This window comes from Gavialis gangeticus, unplaced genomic scaffold, assembly GCF_001723915.1.
Source record: "Gavialis gangeticus isolate Ggan-Ray unplaced genomic scaffold, GavGan_comp1, whole genome shotgun sequence".
NCBI lineage: Eukaryota > Metazoa > Chordata > Crocodylia > Gavialidae > Gavialis > Gavialis gangeticus.
In genome coordinates, this window is record NW_017728994.1 from 43,663,160 (window position 1) to 43,690,489 (window position 27,330).

At 43.2% G+C, this 27,330-nt stretch overlaps 1 protein-coding gene across 1 annotated transcript in view; it reads right to left on the reverse strand.

The window, feature by feature from the left end:
- KNDC1 (kinase non-catalytic C-lobe domain containing 1) overlaps positions 1-27,330 on the reverse strand; it is a 147,813-nt gene that overhangs the window by 114,447 nt on the left and 6,036 nt on the right. The window contains exon 2 of the mRNA XM_019502124.1: positions 23,364-23,422. Coding sequence (XP_019357669.1) covers positions 23,364-23,422 — 59 coding nt within the window. The remainder of the gene's footprint in view (positions 1-23,363; positions 23,423-27,330) is intronic.

Consider the following 27,330-nt stretch of genomic DNA (forward strand, 5'->3'; position numbering starts at 1 on the left):
GGGGGGGCTTGGCTCCACCCCACAGTGCCATGCCTCCTCCCAGCTAGCATGGAGACTGAGAAGGGGACATGGCTAGGAGACTCCCAGCTCCAGGGGTGGGGTCAAGCCCCAGTGCAGACTTCTCTCTTCCCAGCCAGCTGGGAGGCTGAGAAGGGGCAGGGGCTCCTGGCTCTGCAGGCAGACCCAAGCCAGGAGGTGCTGGGGGGAGAGAAAAGCCTATACCAGGGCTTGGATCTGACCTGAGAGCCAGGAGCCAAGCCGCCTTCTCAGCCTGCTGGCCCCGGGGGCAGAGCCAAGCCCTGGTGCAGGCTTCTTTCTTCTCCTAGCAAACCCAAGGCTGAGAAAGGGGTGTGGCTCCTGGCTCCACCGGCACAGCTAAGCCCTGGTGCAGGCTTCCCTTGACCCTCTTTCAGCCCACCAGGAGGCTGAGGAGGGGCCATGACTCCTGGCTCCCAGCTCTGGGGGCAGAGCCAAGCCCTGGTAGAAACTCCTTTCCCCAGCAAGGCTGGAGACTGAGAAGGGAGCATGGCACCCAGCTCCAGGTTCTGGGGGGCAGAGTCAAGCCCCTGTTGCAGGCTCCCCCCCGCTTCCCCAGGCCAGCAGTACCAGGCTGGGGTCTGGTTCCCTCCCCACCTACCAGCAGCACCTGGCTGGAGGTCTTGTGCCCAGCCAGAGGGGTGGGTTCCCCCCACTCCCGAACCCTCTCCTCAGGCACGGAAAGAGTGATAGTGCTCCAGCAAGGGAGCCGAGGGGTGGGGCAGACCCTGCTTGCTGAAACAGACAGCACAGCCCAGGGTTGCAAAGCATCCTTGGATGCTGCAGGACTGTGAGTTAACTAGAACCAGGAGGGGATCTGGTACAGAAGTTCCATCAACCCATTTTATAGTTTCATAGTAGCTAGGGTCAGGAGGAACCTGAACAGATCATCTAGCCTGACCCTTGAATGAAGGCTGGGTTCATAAGACCCCGGACAGGTGATCATCCAACCTCCTCTTGAATTTGCCCAAGGTAGGGGCAAGGACCACTTCCCTGGGAAGTTAGTTCCAGATTTTGGCCACCCTAACTGTAAAATATTGCCTTCTGATCTCTAACCTAAACCTATTCTCCATCAGCTTATTCCCATTGTTCCATGTCACCCCAGGTGGTGCTGGGGAGAAAAGAGCTCTACCTATTTGCTGTTGATCTCCCCTGATGAGTTTGTAGGCAGCCACCAGGTCCCCCCTTAGCCTCCTCTTGCTGAGGCTGAACAGGTTCCCTCAGTCCCTCAGTCTCTCCTCATAGGGCCTGTCCTGCTGCCCTCTCACCAAGCAGGTGGTCCTCCTCTGAACCCTCTCCAGGCTGGCAACATCCCTTTTGAAGTGCGATGCCCAGTACTGGATGCAGTACTCCAGTTGTGGCCTGATCAAAGTCGCATAGAGGGGGAGATTTGACCTAAATCAGTTAAGTCTGATACTACATTCAACCAGGTTTATCTTAAACGAGTTTCAGCCATTTTGAAAGTGGTTTAAGTACACTGAACTTCTGTTCTGTTACAGGTTTAAACTAGTTTCTGATCACTTAAACTGGTTTATATGTAATTTCTGCCCCTAGGCTTTAGGATTAATACCACTACAAGGTATCAGTATAAAAGACTCAATACTGTGAAAACCACAGCATATTTTCTTGCTGGTGAATCCATCAGCAAACTGAAAGTAGCGAATCCTTCAGCCAGGGGCCCATGAATGCTGCACGCCCCCGGAGGCTGGCGGGGCACGGTGACCGCCCGCAGGCGGCTGCAGTGGTGTCAGCAGCAGTCAGCAGCAGGGGCATGGCAGCAGGGAGCTCAGCAGTCCTTTTTGCAGGAGGTGCACTGCCAAGCTCAGGGGGCTGCACATGCACCTATTGTGCACCTCCTATGCATCACCAATGGTGGGTCCATTATATTTTTTAAGGCTTTGGTTCATTATGAGACCCAATGTATTATCCACATAATATAATTACTTTGAAATGCTATATTACACATTTTTTGTATTAAATCTAATGCTTTAGCTGTTTAGCATCTTTATTTGTTCATACAAATCATCTAGCACAACCAGAAAAAAAGACACATTTTACTTATTGAATTACTTAGATGAACTTTAGGATGATTTTGTGTGCATGTGTGCGCACATTTTCTTATTCCAGTTATCATTTACATTTAATATATTTGCAAAAAAGCCAAAGAATTCAAACAGCATTCAAAAGCTATTTAGTCCCAAGTATATTCCTTACCCAGGAGAAAATGGAATTATAGTTTAGGTACAATCATATAATCCACTTGTGGTTGAAGTTTACATTCTTACTAAATCTCACTATTCAAATTGCCTTTTCATTGCGCTAATATCTAAATGAAAGCCTGCAAGTCTTGACATGTTCTGTGAAATGTCAAGTGAGCAATTTATATTGAAAACATTAATGACTCTTTGTATACATGAGATTCTTAAGATAGAGCTGGAACAAAATAAGGAAAGATGAAGTAAATTTGTTTAACTGACAAGTTACAAAATATATATTCTCTAGATTATTTCTGCATTACATAGTGCCTAGAATGATATCAAGGCACATAATACTATTGTTTTAAATTTCTATTAAACTAAAAGTTCCTCCATCACTGAATCGTGTTTACCATTTCCTGTTGTTTTGCTAAAGATGAAGCTACTTTTGCAATGTACTCAGTTTTCAATATTCATACTTGTCGTAAAGTATCCTTTTCTAAAGATTTCTTTCAGTTCAGAAACCTTCATCTCAAAGCTGTGAGACAGAAAAATCTAAATAAATCAGGGTGCATGGAAGAGTGAGCCTAGTGCAGTAGGAAGCCTTACAGGCTAAGTAAAGACACTCAAAAAACCTGACACTGAATTGATTCAATCTTCACAGGCTAGTCTAAACTGCATAGATTGAACCCATAAGCAAGTGAACAGACATTTACTAGGCCTGTGTGAAGTGGCTAGTATTCACTTCAGATTTGGATTCAGCTAATCTGGGGGGACCATGATTCGATTTGGTGATTCGAATCACTGTCCTGAATTGATTCAGCCAAATCTGATTCAGAAATTCGGCTGCTGCCAAATCAGGAGAACCTCTGAATCACACAGGCCCTATCCCCCACCTGCTCTCAATCACTACCGCGCCTGGCCCCAGATCCCAGCTCTTTGAAAAAAAGCCCCCACTCCCTGGCAATCCCCATGTGCCCCCCACCACATGGAGGGGCTCTGCCATGAGCTCTCCAACCCCCGCCCACTCTCCCAGCCCCCAACCCATGGATGCCCCGCCTGTCCCAGCCCTTTAAAAAAAACCAAACACACACAAACTGAAAAACACTGAACTCACTGGCTTCTGCCTGGCGGGGGGGGGCGGACAGCCACATGCCTGCAGGGGCTCAGGCCAGAAGCTGGCATGCCTTCATGCTTAGCTGGAGCAGACAGCTTAGGCCAAGGCTAGCCCATCCACCCTGTAAGGGAGAGGTTTTTGGAAGAGATGCAAAGCATCTTGGAGGATGGTGAGCTTACTTGAATCTGGAGGGAATCTGGGACAGGAGTTCAATAAACTGATTTAACCAAATCAGTTAAGTCCAATACAACATCCATCCAGGTTTATCTTAGCTTGAAAGTGGTTTATGTGCATTGAACTTCTGTTGCATTACAGATTTCAACTGGTTTCTGATCACTTATACTGTTTTATGTGCAATTTCTGTCCCTAGCCATAAAGGATGACAAAGTGGTATTGGTGAGTAACAGCTAGAAACATTTCAGGGTCTCAACTTATTTTCAAAGACACCCAGTTCAGGTTTCTGTTTGGAATGCATAAGACAATAGACTTTTCTATTTTGATTTTAAAAAACCTGGGCCAGTTCATAAAATATTTTCATATTAAACAGACCCAGTTACACAAGTGCTGATAGTAGCAGGGGAGGGTCCCAGACTATGTGACCAAACAAAGCAGAGAGCTACATTTAGATTTCAAAGCAGAACCTGTAAGGAGCAAGAGACTGGAATACCTGAGAAAAAACAGACACTGAATGCATGCAAGTCGTGGGGGGTAGCAATATGTGAGGGATGTAAAAAGCACGCTATGGTCAAGGGGGAGAAGGAGGTGCAGATTCAGCTATAAAAACCCAGGCAAAGATGAGGCCTGTGGGATCTCCTTCTCATCACGTAAGATGACCTGCAGATCCCACAAAAGAACTTTCTGAATACCTGGCTGTAAGAAGATGCTCTGCCTCCAGGATTATATAAGTCCTCTGCAAGGCTTTCTGTTGTCTTTTTGGCTTATTATGCTGCATTTTAAGTTAAGTTAAGTTGTGTGCATTATCACCGTCTTACTGAGCTGTGTCTTATCACTGGCTAAGTTCTTCTGTTGTTGTTTGTCACGTGCTTGAAGCTGCAAATTACCGTGCTAAATAAATGTTCATTCGGGCTTGAACAAACTTTAGATAAAGTGCCCCTACTGCCATTTTGAAGTGCAGGGATGCTAATACAAGAGACACTCCAGGCATTTTAATTAGAGTGGCTTCTTGGAGCTGCTGTAGTTAAAGTGCGTGTCCATTCGTCCCCCGCCAGAACACGTGTATTTCCCCTGGCTTCCTTAAAATCTTCGCTCCTGCTGAAGGCACACTAGGATCAAAGTAACTACTCCACCCAGGATTTAGTTTTTTTTAAAAAAAAGATCTTTTGGCTACTCACTCAGGTCGTCTGCAGAAAATATCCTTTAATCTAGATACTTCAAAGTCACTCTCACAATCTCAGTCCACAAGAGACACTTTCACACTAGCTCAAACCAGGGAGGTAGCCAGTCCCTTCACTACCACAAGGTAAGTTCTCCCATATTCTAGAGAGACGATACTTTAAATAGGGAACTTTTTTTTCAATTGCAGCACTACTTATCCAGAAATCCTGTATATTCAGCTGTGGGAGTGTTATCATACCCATTTTACAGAGTGAGGAAATGAGGCAGAGGGTTTAAGGCAACAATTATATTAAACTAAAAGATATGTTAAAGTAAGATTTATCCTGCTTCCAAAAAAGGAATGGCATGATGCATGTGATCTACATGCTTGGCTGAGGTTTTGTTTCTTAGCAATGAGTGCCAGAAGTTTTAACTTTTTTTACAATCAGAGCCAGAGCCAGGTTCAAAGATACACTGTCAAAAATTTGCAATTAAATTATACTTGCAGATTTGCACTCCATGAATTCTTGTAATAAAGATTCAACATGCATCTTCAATTCTACTAGCTAATTATATATAAAGGAAATACATAATGAAAAACCCCAGCAGGAATAGAAGTAAACACTCTATTAGAGTTCAAAGCAAACATTTTTAATATACCATATCAACTCTTTCTCCTAAAGTGAGAAGTTGTAGACAGACAAACTACCACGAGTCCAAGTACATTACACCAAAAGTTAAAGGTGCATGAGCCGGGAGGCTGCTCCAATGTGCTCTAATTATAGCACATCAGAACAGACTCAGTTAATCAAGTCCACTGGCACATGTCAATTACTGTGCTTTAGCCAGACTCTGCAACTTGTGCATCAACATCCCCACGCTTCAAAATGATGGCGGGGTGCTTTAACTAAAGGTCACCCAACGAGCCTTAGATAAAGCACCCCTGTTGCCATTTTGAAGTGTGGGGATGCTGATACATGAGCTCCAGGAGCTTTAAATCAGGGCAGCTCTAACAGCACCCCCCTCCCCACTACTGCTGGAGTGCATGTAAAAATGCCCAGAGATACCAGCAGTTACCACAGATGTCTATATAATTTGTGCCTGAAAGTCAAACCAAGCTATTAATATTTGTGCAAAAACAATTATGGACTTACATAAAAAGCAGTCATAATGAGGCCTGGCTGAAAGTCAAGCCCATAAAGGTCAGTTAATCTCTTATTAACTAGGAAACTACTGTATATTACATTATTTATTAAACCAGTATAATGGCACCAGAAGTACTTGTTTTATGATGATGTTTACTGGATAAGCGTGTTAGTCTTTCATCTCCAGAAACTAGAGTTATAATCTTGCCTGAAGTTCAAATGAACCTCAGTTTGGTGGCATTCTTGCACAAAGAAACCACAACAATTCAGTGTCTGACAGCACTTGATTGAGGGTGACTTAGCACTAACCCAAAACCAAACCACACACCACGTCTCACACTTGCAAGCCAAAATCTGTACATAGCTCAAGCCCCCGCTATTTGTCATTTACTTTCATAAGCTTTCTCTTTAATACACTTTATGTGAAATGAAACATGTGCAAAGGCACCAATTCTGTAGACACAAATTGGAGTAACTTTAATCATTAAACCACTAGGTTTAATGGGACTACTAAGCTTAGTTTTGCGAGGTCTCTTGCTGGGCTGGGACCAAAGGTGAAGAAAAGGTTGCATATGATGCCTTTCTGCTATTACCTTTGCACCTAGCCAGAGAAGTGTACCTTGATAAATAACAGTTCCAATCAATTTCTTTGATACAGAGTTTAAAGACTAGTACAAAATGTTCTGGAAAATAACCCTACAGTAAAAGTTCAGAATGCCTAAAAGTATAGATAAAACAAAGAACAGACAGAAAAAACACTGGCTCTTGGTATTTAGCAACTTAAAAAACTACAACAAATTCTATATTAAAAACACACTTTTGAAATGGCAAGCTACTGGGATCATTCCTTGCCTCGCATATTATAAGCAGTAACAAAAATACTAACTCTCTACTTGTAAACTACCTTTCGTAGTGTGATAAACTCATTTATCACTTAATTAAACTAACAAAATTTGTTCCCAATGAGCACTGTAAGAAGAAAGCTTAGAAAGCAGTTATGCAGTTGCTGAACAGAAAGTATTCATCTCAGCCTCATAACTGAAAAAAGATTTTTATTGAGAGAAATTTACAATGTAAGTTACTTACAAAAATTATATTGCTTGCATTTTCTCATTAAAAAGGTAATTTATCCATATGGTAAGTGTTCTTCAGGATGTGTAGTCACAATGCATGTTCCAGAGTTGGTGAGTACATGTTCAGAGAATTGGAGACTGAGAACTTTTTAGTCAACCATGCATACTCAAGTGAAGCCTAAACTCTTGGCATTCTCATACTTATAACCAGGGATCCAAATTTTCTGTTTCCCACAGAAAAAAAGGAGAAAAAAATGTGGATTTCTCATTTTAACAGGAAAACACTTGGATTTTCCACTTTTGCAAAGAGCTCTCTGCAGGCTGGCAGAGTTCCAGCCTGCAAGGGGCTGGGGTGGGGGGGGGGAACAGAATAAGGGCAGTCAAGCAGGGGGCACCACATGCATGTATATGCACATGGCTATCAAGCAGCCTGAAGAGCAGCTCCTGCAGGTAAGTCTGGTGGGGTGGGGGAGGGGGAATTGAGGCACCACAGGGAGGGAAGGGAGGGAGCAAGTTGGGTAGGGCTGGGGCTGGAGGTGCTGCCCAGCCAGGCATTGTGTGGGGCTTGAGGCCTGGGACTGGAATGCATGTCTGCCAGCCAGGACAGAGCTGAGCGTGGCCCATGTAGGGAGCGGGCAGGGCATAGCCGACTCCCCACCACTGTGTGCACTCCTAGGGAGCCGGTGGGGGACCTGTGCCCCCCAGATCTATAAATGGGGCAGGGACAGGCTGCCCACTGCAGGCGCAGGCTTCCTGCCCTTCAGCCCAGCCCCGCACTGTGGGTGCAGGCTTCCCTTCCCACAGCCCCGCAGGCAGGACCTGGCATGGCAGGGCAGAGCAGGGAAGCTTCTTGCCATTGTGAGACCCCCATGCTGCCTTGGTGAGGTGTCCCCTGCCTGCCCTCCAGCAGCAGGGGTAGCAGGGTAGAGTTATGCTCCTCACCACTGCCAGGAGGGCAGGGGACACGTTGCCAGGGCAGTGTGGAGCTTGCAGCAACAAAGAGTTTCTGCCTGCAGCAGCAAAGAACAGACCACACCCCTGAAATACTACATCTTCCACACAAGTACCCCAGCCCAAAGAAAAGGTTCCTATAATCTTTGATGGGGATGTAGGGTTAAAAAAAGGAACATCATATTTTCATCCACTTTGTGATTCCTTCCATTAGGCTAGAGATTCAAAAACCTGGAATATCCTGCCCCATAGGTATGCTATTATATATGGAAGCTAGCTGGCTCTAGAAATATTGATAATTAAGTCCTACAGAGCGGGTGATCAATCTGCACAATGTCACAATGACCAATGGTCAGACTTTTTGAATGGTAGATAAGCCAAAAGTGCTACTTCAGTGATCTCTACTTTCTGTATGAGAGATAATGCAATCTGTTTTGTTTAGTAAATAGTTTCAACTTGAAAATAAATGGGTTGGATTTTGGTCATTTCATAGTTGCTGCCTTAAAACAGCTCTACACTAACCAGCCATCCAAATATGAAAAAAGCACAGACACCCATTTTCCTGAGCTACAGATAAAATGAATAGGAACTTCTTGAATACCTGTAGCTCCAATGAAAGTCCAAAAGGGAAGACCTCAAAATTAATACTGTAGATAATATCAGTCTACCCAATGAACTGCTTGTGGGTAGGCTAAACTTCAATGTGCAAATATGCACCCTGTACGCCAAGCCTCCACATTAAGGAGGGATTGGCTATTGCCAGATCTACTCTCCTACACCTGTCTTCAATGCAGAGTTTTGACCTCATAATGTTGAAAGTTACTCCATTCTAAAAAGATAACCTGGGAAGGATCTTGAATACTTTGAATTCATTCAGAACAAGGAGCAATGGTCTCAAGCTGCAGCAAAAGGAATTTAATTTAGATCTTGGGAAAAAATGGTCACTAGAGGGTGTAAAGCACTGGAACCAGCTACTCAGAGAGATTGTGGAATCTTTATCCTTAGAGGTTTTTAAGTCCCAGGTAGACAAAGCCTTGGCTGGGATTATATACTTGCAGATAGTCCTGCTTTGAGCACCGGGTTGGACTAGATGACCTTCTGAGGTCCCTTCAAACACTAATCTTCTATTACTCACTCCCCCACCCTGCTAAAATAATACTTCCACCTATATACTGAAAACTACAAGGGCTACTTTTCCTTCTCATGTGCTTTTATAAGAGTGGTCCCTGAACAGGAATGAAAAGGAAAATAAGTGATATGAAGAAAGGCATCTCATTGCTCAAATTTTATGCTTCAAATATCCAACGAACTGAAGTGATGGCGAAGCAAATGATGGTCCAAAGGAAAAGATATGGCAAGTAGAAGCAAAGCTATAAAGGCCCCTGGCACACGTTCATTTAATGTTATGATGCAATCTGATTCTGGATCCCTGTATCAGGACCACACAGGAGCTCTGGATACCCAGCCACACCTTCAATTTAAGGCATAATTGAAACCCGCCACAGAAATCTCTCCTTAGGGGAATATTTTTGTGGCTGATTTTCCATTTTGTCACACCATTAATTCCTTAAACATGTGGCAGGATTACTGTTTATGAAGTGATTAACCAGTTAACTGTCTTAATTGTAACATCTGCCAGGGGCCAAAGAGACTGTTTTTGGGCAGGAAATCAAATCTACTGTTGACTAGCAAGCAAACGGTCTAGCAAGTAAACAGCTGACCCAAGCAGCTCATGTAAAATGCTTCAGTTGCGGTAACACTTGCCTTGTCCTGGCAGGCTCTGGTGGTCTGCATTTATTATGTGCAGACATACAAAGGACAATTTCCAATCTAAAAATTCATTCATCATTCAAATGTTTTCAGATTTTCAGTACATTCTGTTTTTATCATGAAAATCTGCAGTTTTCAAATACAAATCCTCTATTGTTATTTGCAGTTTCTTTTAAATACCAGTAAAGAAATACTAAAGGAAAGATATACAGAAATATTTTTATTTTTGCTGTATCAGCTACATTTAAAGTGGCTAAAAGAGATGTCTTTACAATAAAGTTGACTTCACTAAGACTGATCTAAATTCTGCTCTAATTTTGCGGTAATTTATAAAAGCTCTGCATGGCTCACCAGATGACAGTGTGAAGTTTTGCTAGCATTACCACATAAAAATGTCTGTTATCTACAGCAGAAGTAGACAACATCCAGCCCACCAAGTGATTCCATTCAGCCTGAGTTGGGTCCCTCGGTCTCACCTGGCACAGGTGCAAGCGGCAGCACGGGCTGTGGCACATGTGGATGGTCCCGTTACCCCTGGGCATGGAGGTACTGCCTTGGCACAGCCCACCCTATCCCCATGTGCATCTCTCAGGAATGTTGGGGGCTGTAGTCAATGGGGTGGGGTGGGACAGGGCAGCAGTTGGCCTCAGCTTCCCAGCAGCCCCTGCTGTCACCTGGGAGCAGGTGAATGCCTTGCCACTGCTGGACCCAGGCCTTGCTGCCTAGGCACCTCAAGACCATCCACCCCACTGCCAGGGGTGGTAGATGGAGCAGGTGGGCAGGGCCTTTATGGAGACTTGCCCAGGATCCCTGTGAGCAGGGTGCACTTGGCTGGGAATGATGGGATGGGGACACGGACAGCAGGAAGTGATGCCTGGGAGTGGGATGGGTGGGTGGGGGCTGGAGCTGGGAATCAGGACTGAAATAACAGGGCAGTGACAGCATGGGGTGGGGGCCCAGGCAGAGTTGTAATCTGTTCCCTGCTTCTCCCTGTGATGGGTATCAATTCCCTGCCCATCTGTTCTCTGTGGAAGTGGAGCAGGCACCTGTCACAGGAATGAGTGGGAAATAGATCAGGTTTTTCTCCCAGCCCTAGCCCCATGATGCCAGCACCCTATAACCCCATGTCCTATCTCCACCCACTCATCCTGCCCCCAGATGCTGCTCCCCATTCACATGCGCCCCATCCCATTTCATTCCCCACCCCTGGGGATCCCAGGCCACTCTCCATGGAGACCCTGCCCACCTGTCTGCTCCATCTGGTGTCCCCTGCCATGGGTGTGGGGCAGACAGGATAAACTGGCATCTCCCCAGGCCACCCCCCTCTCCTCTGTGTCAGGCAGTGCAAACTGCTGTGATAGGGGACTGACGCTAGGTCAACACCTTCCCTGTCTCTACCCCCACCCTTACCAAAACTCCTTAAGTGGGTCACCAGCCAAAATAACTGCCCACCCCTGAACTACAGTGGAAGCACTTCAGCTGCTTTGGGATTAATTTCTATTGGCTTTGCAGAGACCTTTCATTTGTTCCTGTGACCAACAAGGCAGTGGTATCTTAGTACTAGATGAGACTGAATTGATTAAATCCATTGACCAATTCTGGATATGGATAGATGTACACTTAAAGCCATTTTAAAAAGGAAACATTTCAAGAAGGCAGCAGTCATTACATTTTAATTCTTACATGCAGGCAAACTGAGAATGACATGAGTACAGTAAAACCACTCCAGTTTCAGCAGCGTTAATGTTGGCATGGTTTTACTATGTTTGTATGATTCCTGGCTTAACCATGCATAACATAATAGCTGTTGCCATTTTGAAATGTTCCCTTTTAGAGGCTTCTCTAAATGTACACAGGGCCACACCTACTGTGTGTCAGCATATTTTACAGGCAGTCCTAGAGGCACTGGTATGTGCCACTAGACCCTGGCAGCATCCAAGAACACTTTGTTGAGTGGGATTGCTAAGCAACCCAATGTAGAGGCATGCAGAATAAGTAACAGCTTGCACAGCTGAAGCTTCAAGATTCTTTAAGTCGCCAGAACAGAAATTTGTTCTGATACAAAGCATCATTTGGAGATACATAAATATTTTCCAGTTTCTGAACCCTGAATGGATAGGAAAAAGTCTCACGATGAGTTCCTGACCTGTGGGAGATCCACAAGTGCTGTGGGGATCCTAATTTAAATTTAAAGTTAACTGATGAGATGGAATTATCACTATCACAGAAAATGAAAGGAGCATAAAGGTTGCATGGATACTAGAAATCATATGAGGCTCGTGACCATGATAGATGATGCCAACAATCTGAATGTCTATTTGAAGCCATCGTATTCATACTGTCAACACAGTAGAGTCCTTGCCGACTCCAGGATGGACATGAGCTGCCAATCCGTGGAAGTGGTCAGTAAGGCTAACTGCACCTTGTCGTGCATCTACAGATGCATCACAACCAGGTCCAGGGAGGGGATCCTTCCCCTCTATCAGCACTGGTCAGGCCACAGTTGAAGTACTGCATCCAGTTCTGAGTGCTGCACTTTAAGAGGAATGTGGCTAACCTTGACAGGGTTCAGAGGAGGGCCACTCACACGGTCAGGGGGCAGCAGGCCAGGCGGAAAATAGGTGAGGCTTTGTTCCCCAAGGCAACACCTGGGATAACACGGAATAACAGCCACAAATTGACTGAGAGCAGGTTCAGGCTTGATATGAGGAGGCATAACTTTATGGTTAGGGCTGCCAGGCTCTGGAATGGGCTCACAAGGGAGGTGGTGCTCTCTCCTACCCTGGGGGTCTTCAAGAGGAAGTTGGATAGATATCTGGCTGGGGTATTATGATACCAGCACTCATTTCTGCTCTGCGCATGGGGTTGGACTTGATGATCTATTCAGGTCCCTTCCAACCCTAGAAACTATGAAACAAGAGCCCCTTAATAAAGGGATTTGAGATATTGAAGTAGTGTGCTATCACAGGAGATGGATAATCAACATTTTTTATAAAAGACAATGACAATAAACCTAGTTTCACCAAGTACTACTGAAGAATGAGTTGAGAACAGTGAGTTCAGTCCAAAGTAATGGAGAACTCTGAAAAACTACATAAATTCCTAGTAATGGTTAAGCTGTCGGTACCAGAGAAGTGGAAGTTGGACAGAATCCAACAGATTCAGACAACATAACTGAAAGATGAGAAGATATAGGTACAAAGGTGGAATTCAGTAAAGGTGTAAGGCTGGGACCTAATGTTCGATCCCCAGCCTCTTGCATCAAGATGCCTGACATAGGATTTACTGAGCACTGATTGGTACTTTCTCAATTTTTAGGTATTTTTAAGATGAGAGGTTTATGATGCCTAAGACATGGATGAAAAGAAAGCAATCTATATTTTCTAAGGCACCTGTCTTTAAGGCTTAGCCACCTGTGGTGACCTGCTAGGTAAATTAATCATTTTGGCAGAAGCAGCCAGGAGTACCAATTTTTCCTCATGGTCTTTGAACAAGGAAACTTGTATCAGTCTCCTGGTAAATAATACTGCTACAAGGGAACAGCCCTCACACAAGAATTTCTGAAACATTAAGTCCTTTATGAGACAGACAAGCAGCTGTCACATCAATTAGGGATGTGATTCAAAGCAAGATGAAAGAGACATCTTGAGGGCCCATCATTCAAAGGCATCACAAAATAGAAAGTGTTTAAAAGGCTGGTGATTTATGGGCAAATATTCTGACTGTGGTATCAAAAAGAAAATGTTATAACTTGGAAGAAGCTTGCTAAGTACTGTTAATTACTCCCTTTAGAGATAAAATCAGAGGCTTAGAGAAGTAGGATATTCTGACTAGCCACAGGCACTAAGAATGAGGATGATTCGGGGAGTGGAAAAGGGGGAGGCTCCATCCTTTATGCTCTTGCCTGGAAGCATGAGGATACGAAAGAGGTACATCAGGTCAGAGAGTTCTCCAGCTCCAGCAAACTAGGCATATACCTACCAGCTGTGCAATGATATATTATTTCCAAAAGAACCTTGAGAACTCATTTATCATTGTTTGAAATAGTCAATAAAAAGCACCACCCACCCACCCTAAATGCATGCAATGCAGACACAACCCTAAAGCAGGAAAAAGGTTAAATTTATCTATCCTGACATGTTGCCTAGTTTAAGCTTCATTTAGTAAAACATGGAGTTGTTTTGTATAGTTAATCACATCACCAAAAATAAGAGGAGCAATTAATACAGATGCATTTCTTGGCTGAACCTACATAAAATAGAATACTACTTTTAAAGCTCACAGCTAACCAAGCCCCTAAATTAGTTTTAAAATATTTTCAGATACACTGAGTAAAAATCCTCCTTCTTTTTAGGAACATAAATATTTAAGATTTGCATATTTAAGAGATCCCAAGTAACCAAATCCCAGCAGCAAAAATTGCAACTTTATTTTCTGTACTCTATTGCTACCTACAGCGTCCAGCGTGCTGTCTCCTGGACAACTGCTGATATTTGTTCTGATTTTAAAAGAATGAATTATGTTTTCCATATTTCCCAAGTCATCTACTGACTGAAGTTCTGTGGTGTTACCCTCACATATGAAATGAAAACCACAAGGTTAAAAAGACCTCAGAGAGCCTGTAAGGCTGAGTATCCTTCACTCAGTAGATAGCCCAGGATGGAGGGAGCTAATACCCCATAACCCAGTAGCCCATACCAAATGCAAAACTACTTCTGTGCAGCTTTTACAATAGATCAGACAGGTGGTCGAAAGAAATTATAGAACCTCAGCGTGGGTCATTTTGTCTTTAGTGAAAATTTCTGTGCAGAAGAAAAGATACAAACTCTTCATAAAGTTGATACAAACTCTTCATAAAGTTGAGCAGAATACTCTTCGAACACTGATCTCTGAACAGCCAAGTACCACATTTGGGCACATGCAATAACATTCCATTTAGAGATGCCAGAGGAAACATCTCCAATGACGGTGGATGCTAGGGAAGGTAACGGATAGGGGACAGATAATTTAAGATAGGGAGTGGGCAAAATGGCTGGACTCCATTTTCCAGCAGCCAAGCCATGACATGCTTCAAAATGGTGGCTGTGAGGCCAGGCCTTCCATGGAGACCAGCCCAGGCAATGCTGGCAGTGCACACGGCTAGGCAGGGAGCTGCTCTGGGGCCAAGCAAGGCATGCAGGCAGTGGATCGTGACTCTACCCCAGCTCTGGACCACGCTGTCACCACCGCAAGATCCCAGCCCCGAAGGAGCTCCCCGCCCAACCGTGCACTCTGCCAGTGCTGCTGAGGCCAGTCTCCATGGAAACCCTAGTCCCATGCTGTCACGGCCCCACTGCTGCTAGGGTCTCAATGGAAACCAGCCACAGCAACATGGGCGGGTGCTGCTGGGAAATGGAGTCTACCATGGGCCCAATCCAACCCATGCTCTAGATATACTTGGTTCAATTCTTTTCCTCTAGAGCATCTACGCCTGCTGCTATCAGACACAGGCCTATTTGTTACATAAAAGGGGGCCATTGGATGTAGGCCACAAAGAAAACTATCAGCCTCCCTCAATTAGGGAGGCTACTAGATACATAATAATTCATTATTGGGGCAATACAGAAGAAACCAGGGGCAGGAGTGTAGGTCATACGCTGGTAACAAGGGTTCAAAGGAGGGACACCAAGCAGAGAACACCAACCAGCAATTTTACAGGAAATCAACCAAAAAAAATTAAAAATAAAATGCTGGCTCCCCAGTGCCACTGTGACCTGGCCTTGCAGCCCACCCAAGAGGGGAAGGCACCAGCTGGTGGGGCAGCACAAAAGGCAACAGCACAAAAGGCAACAGCCAAGATGGCAGCTGCTCCCTCAAGCCTCTCCACAATCAGCAATCAGAGGCAGGGCCACACAAGGGCAGTCAGTAGTCAAGATGATGGCCACCCCTTTGTCCCTCCTCCCCTTTAGGGTCTCTCTGCTAATAAGCACCAAGGGGCAGGGCCCCTCTTTCAATCAGCACTAAGAAGCAGCGGTGCCACAAAATGACCGCAAACATCAGCTCTTCAGGATATGGCTAAGCTGCAGAAATTGCTTTCTCTTACTGCAAGTTATGTAGGTCTCTCCACATGAGCAAGAACAGAATCAGCAGTAGATACAACTAACTGAAACAAAATCTGCACAGTAATTTTTGTTGCTATAAGAATCAGAGACAACCCTAAATACAACAAAGCAAAAGTGTTGCCTATAGACAGCCAGATACAGTACCTTCTGTTGGTGCTCACAAATTTTGCCAAGCAAATATTTTAACAAGACTAGAATTGGCTTTGCTGCTCTGTTCAAAGTGCTCTGGACAGCAGTCAGCTGCTGAGGATTCTGAAAAATTTCATGTTGCTACTGCTGCATGAAGCGAGGGGTCTCAGCAGGAGGCAGCATTAGGTGTTGGCACTGAAGAAAATCCCAAATAGAGAAACTATAGGAAAAATGCAGTATCACAATTTTCCTTGCTTCATCTTGTCAACCAGAAAGTTCTGAAAGAATGAATAAATTCACTTCTCTTCCCTCCCCCCCCCCATCACAGCTGAGGAACAGAATGGTAGCAGCCAAAAAAGCAGCTTTAAAGAGGACAAGAAGAAGGCAGTTACTTTTTGGTAGTTAAGGTAGGGAAGAGGAGATGGAACTACATATTTACAGAGGCAACTATAGTTGGGACCTGAGCTTGTCAGCCTCTTCACAGGTTCCAGATCGGTGGTCACCAACCAATGGATCTTGATCCACTGATAGATCTTGGAGCGTCTTGCAGTAGATCTTGGAGCCTCTTAGAGTCGATCCAAGGCTGGAGTGCACAGCTGAGTGCCCGCATGCATGCATGCGCCCCAGCCCAGCAGGTCAGTCAATGGGGGAGGGAAGGGGCAGGGGCTAGATTGAGGCCCTCGCAGTAATAGACAGTGCCACAAAGGCAGGAGCAGGGGTAAGTTGAGTGGGGCCCCAGCCAGGTGGGACTTACCTGCTGGGGAGGTGCATAATTTTTTTTCCCTCTGCTTTGATTTCCCCCCCTCTTCCCTCCCCACTGACTCACCTGCTGGGCAAAGGAGGGTTGGGAGTGGCAGCAGTGCAAGGTAAATCTTGGGATGCTTTTAAATGCCAAAGGTGATCTCCTACTTAAAAAGGCTGGAGACCACTGTTCTAGATCGAGCTGCTGATCTATATCTTGAACATCTTTTATGTTCCAGTTCCTTAGACCAAGAGGGTTAGACTTTTTTGCACTGAAAAAGTTACCAGTTGCATACATCCCAGTATGTTAATTTAGCAATATGTTAAAGGTCACTTCTACTCCTCAGTTGAACTTCGTATACTTCGTTGATTATTGACACTAATCAACTTCTTAACTGTTCTCTTTTAGACAAAATTATGAAGTTTAACTTGTAAGTTAAGCTACTACACAAGCATAATTAAAATGGCTTGTAAAGTCAGTATACTCTCTCTTACAGAAGTTTGCATAAGTTCAATTAAATCTTTTAACTAACATTTTCTTTTTAAACTGATGCAGCTTGCATGTGCAGATAAGACTTTACACTGTTTATAGTGTCCATCTTCATTTTCTAAAGGAACACTGCTATTTCCTTGGCTTTCTCCCAGCTACCAAATCAGCACACTCAGTTCTTGCCTTGTATGAGAGAACAAAGGCAGATACTGGAATGGTGGAGAGGGGGACAAACAAAAACCTGAACCTATGAAGTTAGCTTCATTTGCCCTCGTTCTGCCCAAACTTGCTATTACCACATCCCCAAAAGCCTATGATTGTTTTATTCTCAAAATGTTTTCTATCTTTACAAAGTACAGAAAAGGAAAATTATAACTACTACTCTGTTTTCTCATCTTAACAGAGGAAAGATGATACAGCCTGACCACGAATGGTTGTCTTGGCAACTGTTGATCCTCTGAACTATGGCATATGCACGAGAAGTCTATGTGACCACCACACCGAGACCTGCAGAGCATATACCTAGGCAAGAGTATGGAGGAGTAGAGGCTGCTCTAGACCTACCGTCCCCCACCTTTAGACCATCTAGATAGAATCCAAAGGCCAGATCAGGTCCAGACATTCAGTGCCTTGATGGTTGGAACTTCTGATTAGAGCTGCTGACTGCCTAATGCCTCGGTGAGGGTACATTTATGTCAGGGTGATGTCCTTAGACTTCCTCTAATCAAAGAGTACCCACAAGGCAGTGAGGGCTAAGGCTGAGGTGCCCTATACTCAATTTATTCTGGAGGTTATTCTGCAACATTGTGGTATTTTATAGGAACTACCCTGCCACAACTAGCCCCACTATGTGCCACCAGCTCTACAGTCAGAAGCAGTCTGCTTTAGGTGAGCCCTGAAAAGTTCACAAATTTACATTAAATCCTAGTGATGCACCACTAAAGATTTTCTTGGCTTATACCAATACCCGATTATTTACCGGGCATATCAGCTGATACTGATCTGATACCCAGTTTACAGGAATGCAGCTGGGCAGTGTGGAGAGCAAGGGGTGTGTGGGAGGGAAGGAGTATGGGGGGCAGCTCAAGGCCCACACGGTGAAGGAAGGAGTGAAGCAGGTGCTGGGGGCACTACCCAGCTCAGGCAGGGAATGGGACTTGGGGCCGGGACAGGGAGCAGGACAGAGCCATGGGAGGCTCATTCAGGGGATCAGCATCCTGGCACTTAAAAATGGCTGCAGTCACTTGAACTAAAGCTTGGCGAATGAGCTTTAGTTCAAGCACTGCTGCCACCATTTTTAAGTGTGGGGATAACTTTTAACTGGAGCCAAGTGGGGCAAAGGCAGATGTGGAATGCTTGCTGCAGGCTCAGGGCTCTCTGCCCTGCTGCCTTTGCCCCAGGGACCCCATGCTGACTGCACATCCTCTGCCTGCATGGCAGCAGGAGACACAACTTGCCACCCTCACTGCTGCCAGGTAAGCAAGGGGTGTATGGCCAGTGCAGGGCTCCCCAGGAAAAGGCAGTAGGGCAGAGAGACGCAAACCTGCAGCAAGAAGCCCGCAACCACCCTGCATACAAATTTGGAGGAGCACATGCCCCACCACGCCTCCCCTGGGGCGAGGGATGCAGCAGCCCCTCCCCTTGGTCCTCTGGGTGATATACCCACAGCTCCATCCAACTGCCCGCCCTGGCTCCATTCACTGCTCTGACTGGGCAGCGCCCCCAGCCCCACTCCCTCCCCTCACCATGGGGGCTTCAATCTGCCCCCCCCATGTCTCTTCCCTCCCCCATGCCCCTTCCCCTCCACAGACTTACCTGCATGGCATTGCTCTCCGTGATAGCTGGCTACACTCCTGGCCACATGTATGCATGCGGCTGCACACATGCATGCAGTGTCTGGGGGCCCCCACCAGAAGGCATATTATATTTATCAGTTAACATCATCAGCTACACCAGCCAAAAAAAATCCAATAGCTGATAACATTAATTTTCCTTTAAGTCAATCTGATATACTGATGCACCTCTATTAAACCCATTCATTACAACATGTGAAACTGAACAGCTGTGCTATTAAAAGCTTATAAACTATGTTCACACATGGCATACATCTGTAACCTTTGCATCTATATGCAAGATCAAATGTTAGAAATGTGAGGCCATACATCAATAAATCACTGTGCCAGACTGAATGGTAGTTTTGTGATGTGGACAAATAGCCATTTGAAGCTGGATTCAGATGACCCGCACATAACCCGAAGCAAACCCCTATTGTACTGTTAGTGCTTAAAATTAGTCTATTAAAGAACTCAGTAACATTCTATTGCATCTTTCTTACTAGTCAAAATTCACCAATTTAGCACATTTTAATGCAAGGCCAGAAAAAGGAGTATGGACAGCTAAGGAACCACTGAGAAAAAAAAAGAAAGAAAATTAGTAAAGCTTTTGCTATTTTGATGAAGAGGATTCTCTCTCAAAAATCAGTTAATAATGAATCTAAATTGTTTGTTACCGTACTGAGTAAGGATGACAGTTTTCAGATATCTAAGAGGTGAATACTGAAAAAGCTCAACACCTGTTAATTCACAAGTACCTTAAAATGAATCTGCTTCTCAGCCTCTAATACTTTATTTTCTAAAAATACTCCATGCCACCCTCTACTGGAACCAGAGCAGGATCCCTATAAAATATTTATTAGACAATTTGGGGTTAGGGCTTTGGATCTACATAGTCATTGCTAACTGATTTTAGCATAAGACACAGTGGAAGGTAAAAAACAAAAACAAAATAGAGACTGTTTTCCAACACAATGGGTGGCCTAAGGTAGCATCTACGGAACACTCCGATAGAAATACAACAGCTACAGACCAGAAGTCAACATGCTCAGTTTCATGAACAGCATCAGCTTAAGAAACATTCAGGCTTAGACTGATGACAACTTCTCATAGGTATCTGCCTTTGAAATAATAACAACAACAATAATAAATAGGTCTTTGATACCTTACTCTTTCTTCTTTCTCTTTTTGCTGCTACTTCCCTCTATGCTGTGCTATTAACAACTGTCTATATGGAAGTAGATCTAAAACCTTAAAAGTGTCCAATTAAAAATAAAGTCCTTCTAGATTCCTCCTCATGTTTACTACATTAAATGCTGTCCTGCAGGAAACTAAATAATCCAATCAGCATTCTTCCTTTTCCTTGCACTGCCACAATCCTACACTAGTAAAAAAGGGCCGGAGCAGTGCCTAATCAGGCAACTGCATCCAAGTATTGGACCAGTTTAGGCAGGAAATGGAGCAGCCACTGAAGCTTCTCACTCACACCCCAGACTTGGGATCCCTCCCTTCCAAAAGTAGGCAGGCATGCTGACTGCACATCACTCCCCAGCTGTTTGATTATGACCCTTACATTGTGCTAGCACTAGGTCATCAGGTTGGTTAAAAGAAATTTTGAAAAGTCACTCAGCCTTTCTAAGTGATGACTTTTTCCACTGACAGTACTGGAAGTTCCTTCCATGGCCACCTTCACCTTAATATCTGGTGATCTATAACAACTCTGCCAATGGCATCTCAGTAGTACCTTAAACTTAACTTTTTAGTGTTCAATTTTACTCTTTGAAATTTTTTAATTGCTCTGAAATTAGCATCGCCAATTAAACATTGCCATTTTACAGCTGGGAAAAAAGATGATTTACTGACTTTCCCAAGAATGCACATGAAACTCAGAATACCCATTACTCAGTCCTGTGCTTGATCCAGTAAACCAAACTTTCTCTTACTATCCATAATGCTCACTCAAAACCTAAGTCTATAAAGGCGCCTTTTCAGACACTGGAATAGCAATGCATTCCAATGTGTTGCCTGTGTCTGTTACTCTGGGACACTGGTGAGTGCCAGCTAAGTTTAGTTGCTAATTAGACTGGAGTCACAATTCCATTAAAGTTCAGGGCCAGCAATTCACAAAGAAGGAAACAGCCTACTACTTATTGAAAGAATGGTAGCCTGTATTTGAAGGATTTGTAAAGAGCCTTTTTTCCCCTTAAATCCAGTAATGATTTTAAATTAATTTTGACCCATATACTAGAAACTGCAAATTGTCACACTAACTGTAAGTGATGACAGATATACATTACATATAGACTAGCCAAAGATTCCAATTGTCCTTTGACAGAAAGTAGTTGACAGGGTGGATTACCATCAAAATAGTTAGGAGTTACAATATTAAAGGCTCATTTTATAATGAAACAGGACATGGAAAAACATTATCTTTTGTTGCTACTGTCAGCAGAGTGCCTTGAACATGTATGTTAATAAGTAATCGTGCATATGCCATTGCACTAAAAAGCAAACAAAAAGGCCATGTCCAAGGAACAAGTAGCTGCACACATTCTCATCTCACAGAAGGAACAAAACCCCCAAACAAATAGGGAAACTCATTACCATTGTAGAGAGCTGTGGTTGACAATATATGGCCCAAGAAGCCACAGGGCTTTGCCTGTGCCCATACCCATGTTGAGGCTGAGCAGTAAGGAACTACATGGGAGCCAGGGACCCAGAAGATGTTTCCGCATCACTGCCACTTTTCCCTTTCCTCCTCGTCCTTCCTCTGCCCCTTAGTTGTAGTGTGAGCTTAGCTTCCAACTGGAGGTGAACTGCACCAGGGCTAGGCTGGGTAGTTCAGGAGAGCAGAGGGGGAGGGCAGGGAGACATGGCAGCAGTGTGGAAGCAGCTTCCAACTCCCTGGCCCTGGCACAGCTCCCCTCCAGCCTGAAGCTGGACTTAAACTGCAGCCAGGGAGCAGGGGGGCCAAGTGGAGCAGCAAGGCATAGCCACAGCTCCCAGGCGACTGGCTGTAGTAGAAGAACAAGGAAAACCCTTCCCACCACCAGCCCCTGATGTTGATATGTGGCCAAAGCCACCCAGATTGGATATGGATTGTCCCAGCCCAGGACCTGTAAAAGGCTGCTGGACCTATTAAAAAAAAAAATTACATATTCCCTCAAGCCAAGGCCTTGCAAAAATTGCCCAGAAGAGAGGATACAATCATATGGAGTCTGATTTTTTCATGAACTCCCTCTACCTCTTCTACCTTCTTAAGAAGGAGATCTCAACATTTAGAAGGTAGCAAGCAATATGAATGGTCAGGGAGCAGATATGGATGTTACAGAAAAAAAAGCAACATGTTCTAAAATTAAGCCAATTAATTCCAAACCTTTAAGCTTTCAGAACACTGGCCAGCCAGAAGCTTACAGATGGCAGCTAAGACCACTGCTACTAAAGGAATAACTGAAGGAGTTTGGACCGAAGGAGAAAATATGTTTCTGCATAAGAGGGAAAAAATGGTGAAGACCTCAAAAAGCTAGAATGAAATTACAGGATTTTGGACTTTGCTTTTACTGATCCATAACAGTACTCTGCCATCATCTACAATATTTGTATTTTTCCATCTTTTTTTGTCGCATTCCATTGCCAAGGTTCACTAAGAAACATTAAAAAAGTGCTGAGCATGAGATTTAATTATAAGACTGATTATACAGAAGATAACTGTCAAAATTAATAAAGCAATTTGTATTAGATTATGCAGAAACAGAGATTCCCTTACACCCCGACTGTCAACAGAATACGTTTCTAATTTAACCATTTTAGTTATAATCTAAAAATACAAACCATAAATTTAAAAAAGCTACAATAAATAGTGTATCTAGGAGTTTCTTCTATAGAAATCAGTTGGGGGAAAATGTGCTTTAGCAATGGGATGGCTGATTGGGGAGGTTAATGAATTAGTGTAAACAATCTAATCCTAATTTAACAATGTAGAGCATCTGAGGATTGTGGTGCAATAGAAATCCATCTGTTTCTTCATTAAGCCAAAGATAAAATTGTTGATTATCCCACTATGAATTATCTTATTGATGAGGATTGCAAACAAATTTTATATTTAATCATAAATTCATAGCTATTCCCTGAACAAACAAGTTTAGCCAATGAAGGATATAAAATGTAATACAGACCAGCCGTGGTTTAAGGCAGACCACTATAATATTTAGCCAAAAGACATTTTTGTATTTTAACAGCTAGTAAAGAATGGTTTACATATGAAAACTTTGTGTTCCTTTGAAATTTACATTCAATGTATGTACAGCCTATATCTCCAAAATAATAGAGATCTCATCAACTCCTAAATACCAAAAATAAACATTAACATCAAGGATCAAGAAAAACTAGCGTTCAGTACTGCAGATACCAAAATTAAGATTTGTCTTCATTTGAAGTTTATTACTTGCCTCAAAGGTGTTACCAGTGATATCAAATTCAGGTGGTACAAAAGCACCTTCTGGATCATCTTAAAAAAACAAGAGGGAGAGATGCATCAGATTAAGAAATGGACAGTTATACTTCTGTTGTACTTCTTAGTAATCTTATGTTGCGGAATGAAGTCTGTATAAAATTGACAAGCCTGTTTGTTTGCACTCCTCTGCACCACTAAGACAACGATGTACAGAGGCGAAGGTTCAAGCACCATAAGGAATATATCACTCCACCACCACCATCATGGGTAAAACCCCTAAGAGAGGAAGGCTGACTCCTCAGGAGGCAAAGACAGCTGACTTCACCATCACTTCAGGCTCATTCACCAAAGTTCAACTTGGGAGATCGAGAACTTGTTTGAGTGTCATTTTGCCTACAGTTTTGTCATTCTGCCTGGTCTGCCAACACAACAGAAAGCAGATAATGCTCATCAGCAAAAACCTGGACTGGTTTGTTTTACCCATTTTTGGAACCAACTACTCTATTACCCCTTTTTTCATTAGTGATTAACATTTGAATTGGAGGGAGGAACAACGGGGGAGGTGTCCTGAGGGAACAACAGAGCTACCCCTCTTGCTAAAAGCAGAGGGAAAGCTCTTTTGTTTCTAACTTTTTTTTTGATTATTTATAAAGTTGCACTCCGGTCAATCAACCTGTGTAAAATATCTAAAAGGGAAGAAAAATTCTATGTCAAGTCCCTACACTCACTAGGGACACCTTTCTAGAACAACCTTGCTGGGCACTGGAGCTGGTATTTTCTTGTGCCCTCCTTTGGCCTCGAATGTCTCATTAATGCAGATTGTTTTTCAGAGTTCTTTCCGACAACGGTACCTGCAGATTTGCTATGGTTGTTTTTTTTTTACTACATGCCTTTCAGAGGACACATTCACACCTACAGTTGATCAGCCACTACTCATTGTAAGCCCTCACGCACGTTGACTTCGGCTTATTTGCACTGCTCAAAGTGTCAGCCGACATCCTAACACCAAATTGGTTGTGGAGGTGCAAATCTACAAGATGAAGTTTCGGGATGATCTCAAAATTCTAGTTCACCGAGTTCTTTCAGTACGTGGTTTAAACCCCAAACTAGAATATGACCTATGGTCAGGTTGCCCCAGTTTCCATGAGGGTTTTTGGCTCCCAAGCCAGTATAATTTATTTTAAACAAGATAAAATGCATATTAAGTGTATTTTATAAACCTAGAGTTGATTCTACATGTTAATGTTTAACATATGACCCAATGTCAATTGAAAAATGCAATTCAGAGCCAAATTAAAAATAGTAAATCCTCACCTTAAAAAGATTTCCAATTCCTCCAACCTATCATTGCAGGCAAATGCATTTGTTAATAGATGGGTGTGTGCTATATTTTAGTTGCAGCCAACAGGGTCAGAAAAGAGTTCAAGAACTTGACTGAAAATTCTGTCCCCAGTTATTTAAATCTTAGCAATAGCTCGATCCAAGTACAGGATCAAGTTGAGAAGGAATTCAACCACCGCTTTGGAATGTATCAAATGTATCAAAACTTGACAAAGAATATCTTGGATTCAAAAGCTTGTCTAGCTCTATCCCAGCTACATACGGTGATAACTTTTATTGGACCAACTAGGAAATCCTTGCCCCTCAAAACTTGATAGTTAGTGTTTTCACTGTGATGTCAGTGGGAATCATGGACTGCTGACATCCTATCAACTCTGTGAGAAACATCTGAAAAGGTACGAGTTACAATAAGCTTTTGGATCATCTCCAAGTATCTCTCTGAACAGACTAAAAATTGTGGAAGTAACAACAGCATAGATAAATGGACATAAATTTTGCATTCAAGAAAAATAACTAAGCTCTTTTCTCAACAAAAATAAAAGCATTCTTGACTATAGGTGTTAGGCTATCTATATATAGCTTAGGAATTCAGTAGCCTACCTGAATCTTGCATTTTAGTAACAAAGCCACAAAGACACTGTTGTGAAGGCAGATAGTAAACTCATCTTGTCTTAGGTAGAGAGAACTGGACACTGAATACTATAGCTACCAATATATTTACAAATATATAATATATATTTACAAATGTTTCACTGCTAGCTGGTTCTGACTGCAGAGACAGATGCTACCTTTGGTCACAGAATACTTTTAATTGGCTTATGAAATACAGTAGCTTTCTGCAAGAACCACTTTCCTATATCTGCTGTCCAGTACGCAACAATTCCCTTCCTACGATGTGGAGACAGTAATGTTATTCTATTGTAGCATCCTGCCCTGCAGACCATGGGTTCTCTCTTTGCTTCTCTTTCTCCTTCTGAACCCATTTAGAAGAGTTAAAGATTACAGTTGGGTAATACTTTATATTTGGAAAATCTGCTGCATTATTATTTGTATTAGATCAAAAAGCTCTCCAACGGACAACTATTGTATTTTTGCATGTGCTGCTACTCAGTTTTGCCTTCTTTTTCCTGTTAGTTGGAACCCATACTGTCACACCATTAGAAAGGAAAGACATACTACAACTATGTGAATTACTTGCAAGTCATTTATAAATAGGGTGACCATACATCCTGGTTTAGCCGAGACAGTTCCGAATTTTGTTGGCTGATCCCAGACAGTTGGTCAAGTGTCCCAGCTCAGAGTCCAGGGGGAAGGTGGAGCGGCACGGTGCCACCATTATTGTATATCCTTTTCTTCTTCATTAAAAAAACCTCAATATTTAAAGAGGTACCTTCATGTGTTCAAATTTATAGCTGAAATACTTTTCAGCCATTAGTTTAGATTTCTGTCTCTTGTGAACTCTTTCTTTTTTTGGCTCCAAAATAAAGCCAAGATCTCAAATCTTTGGCACGACAAAATGTTTCACCTATCAACCTTATTTCTTTCGACATGGAAAGTAGTATCTTTTAAAGAAACATTGTTGAGGCAAATTAGATTTAAAAAAATTCTTACAAAATCTTAAAATAGACACAAAGACCCCTAGATATAAATATTTAAAAGGATTATTTCCTTTAAGAAAAATAAAAGAAAAAAAGAGATTTCTCCTGCACAGGTAAGCCAAATACTGTAGCATCATGCCGATGCAATGGGGGTCAGCTTTTGGTTCTGTGCTGCAAATTAGCCCCCCACCATCCCCAGGAGTCGCTTTGATCTACTTCCTCTGCTTTCTGCTCCTAACTCTACTCTTCTTTGTTTCCTGACCTATCTGCTGTTTTGTTGCCTTCCCCTTCCAGTATGCCATAGGGGCTGTTGGTGCCACTTGTGGAGCATGTGCTTCAGGTTGGCCACAAGTGGCACAGGCGGCCTCTGGCTGCAAAAATCTGGAAGTGAAACAGATTTAAATAACTGAACCTCATTAGTATGTTTTAAAATTAATCAAATTTAGATATACATAGAAACAACAAATATTTATATATATATCATCTTTTGTTTTATTAATCATGGAGTCATAGAAAATTAGGGTTGGAAGGGACCTCAGGAGGTAACTTAGTCCAACCGCCTGCTCAAAGCTCATGTTTTATTCATTTAAATTGTGGTACCACTAATATTCAACAATCTAAAAATCTGATTCCTCTAGCTGCCATTTCAACAATTTAAATCAAAATTAGGCCAATTCATAAAAAGACTTCACTCAATAAAATCTGGAAATTAAGTGACAAGTTTAGTTATCCTGGCATTATTTTAACATGAATTAAGGTTAAGAGACATAATAAAACCTAAAGAGAAGGGGTTTGGAATAGAAATGATCTTTCAAGTTACTAAAGACTAGCATTAGACCTCTCTTTCACTGCTCTCCACTTGCAGTTTTCTTAGCCGTCCCTTCTTGCAGCCTGAAAAGCAAAGACTAGAGATATTTGCCATTCCTTTTCTGTCTTGCCCAGTGACAGTCTCTCATCCACAATGAAATCAAAAGTCCTTTTGTTACACCAGGCAAAACCAGTTTAAACCGGTTCAAACCGGTT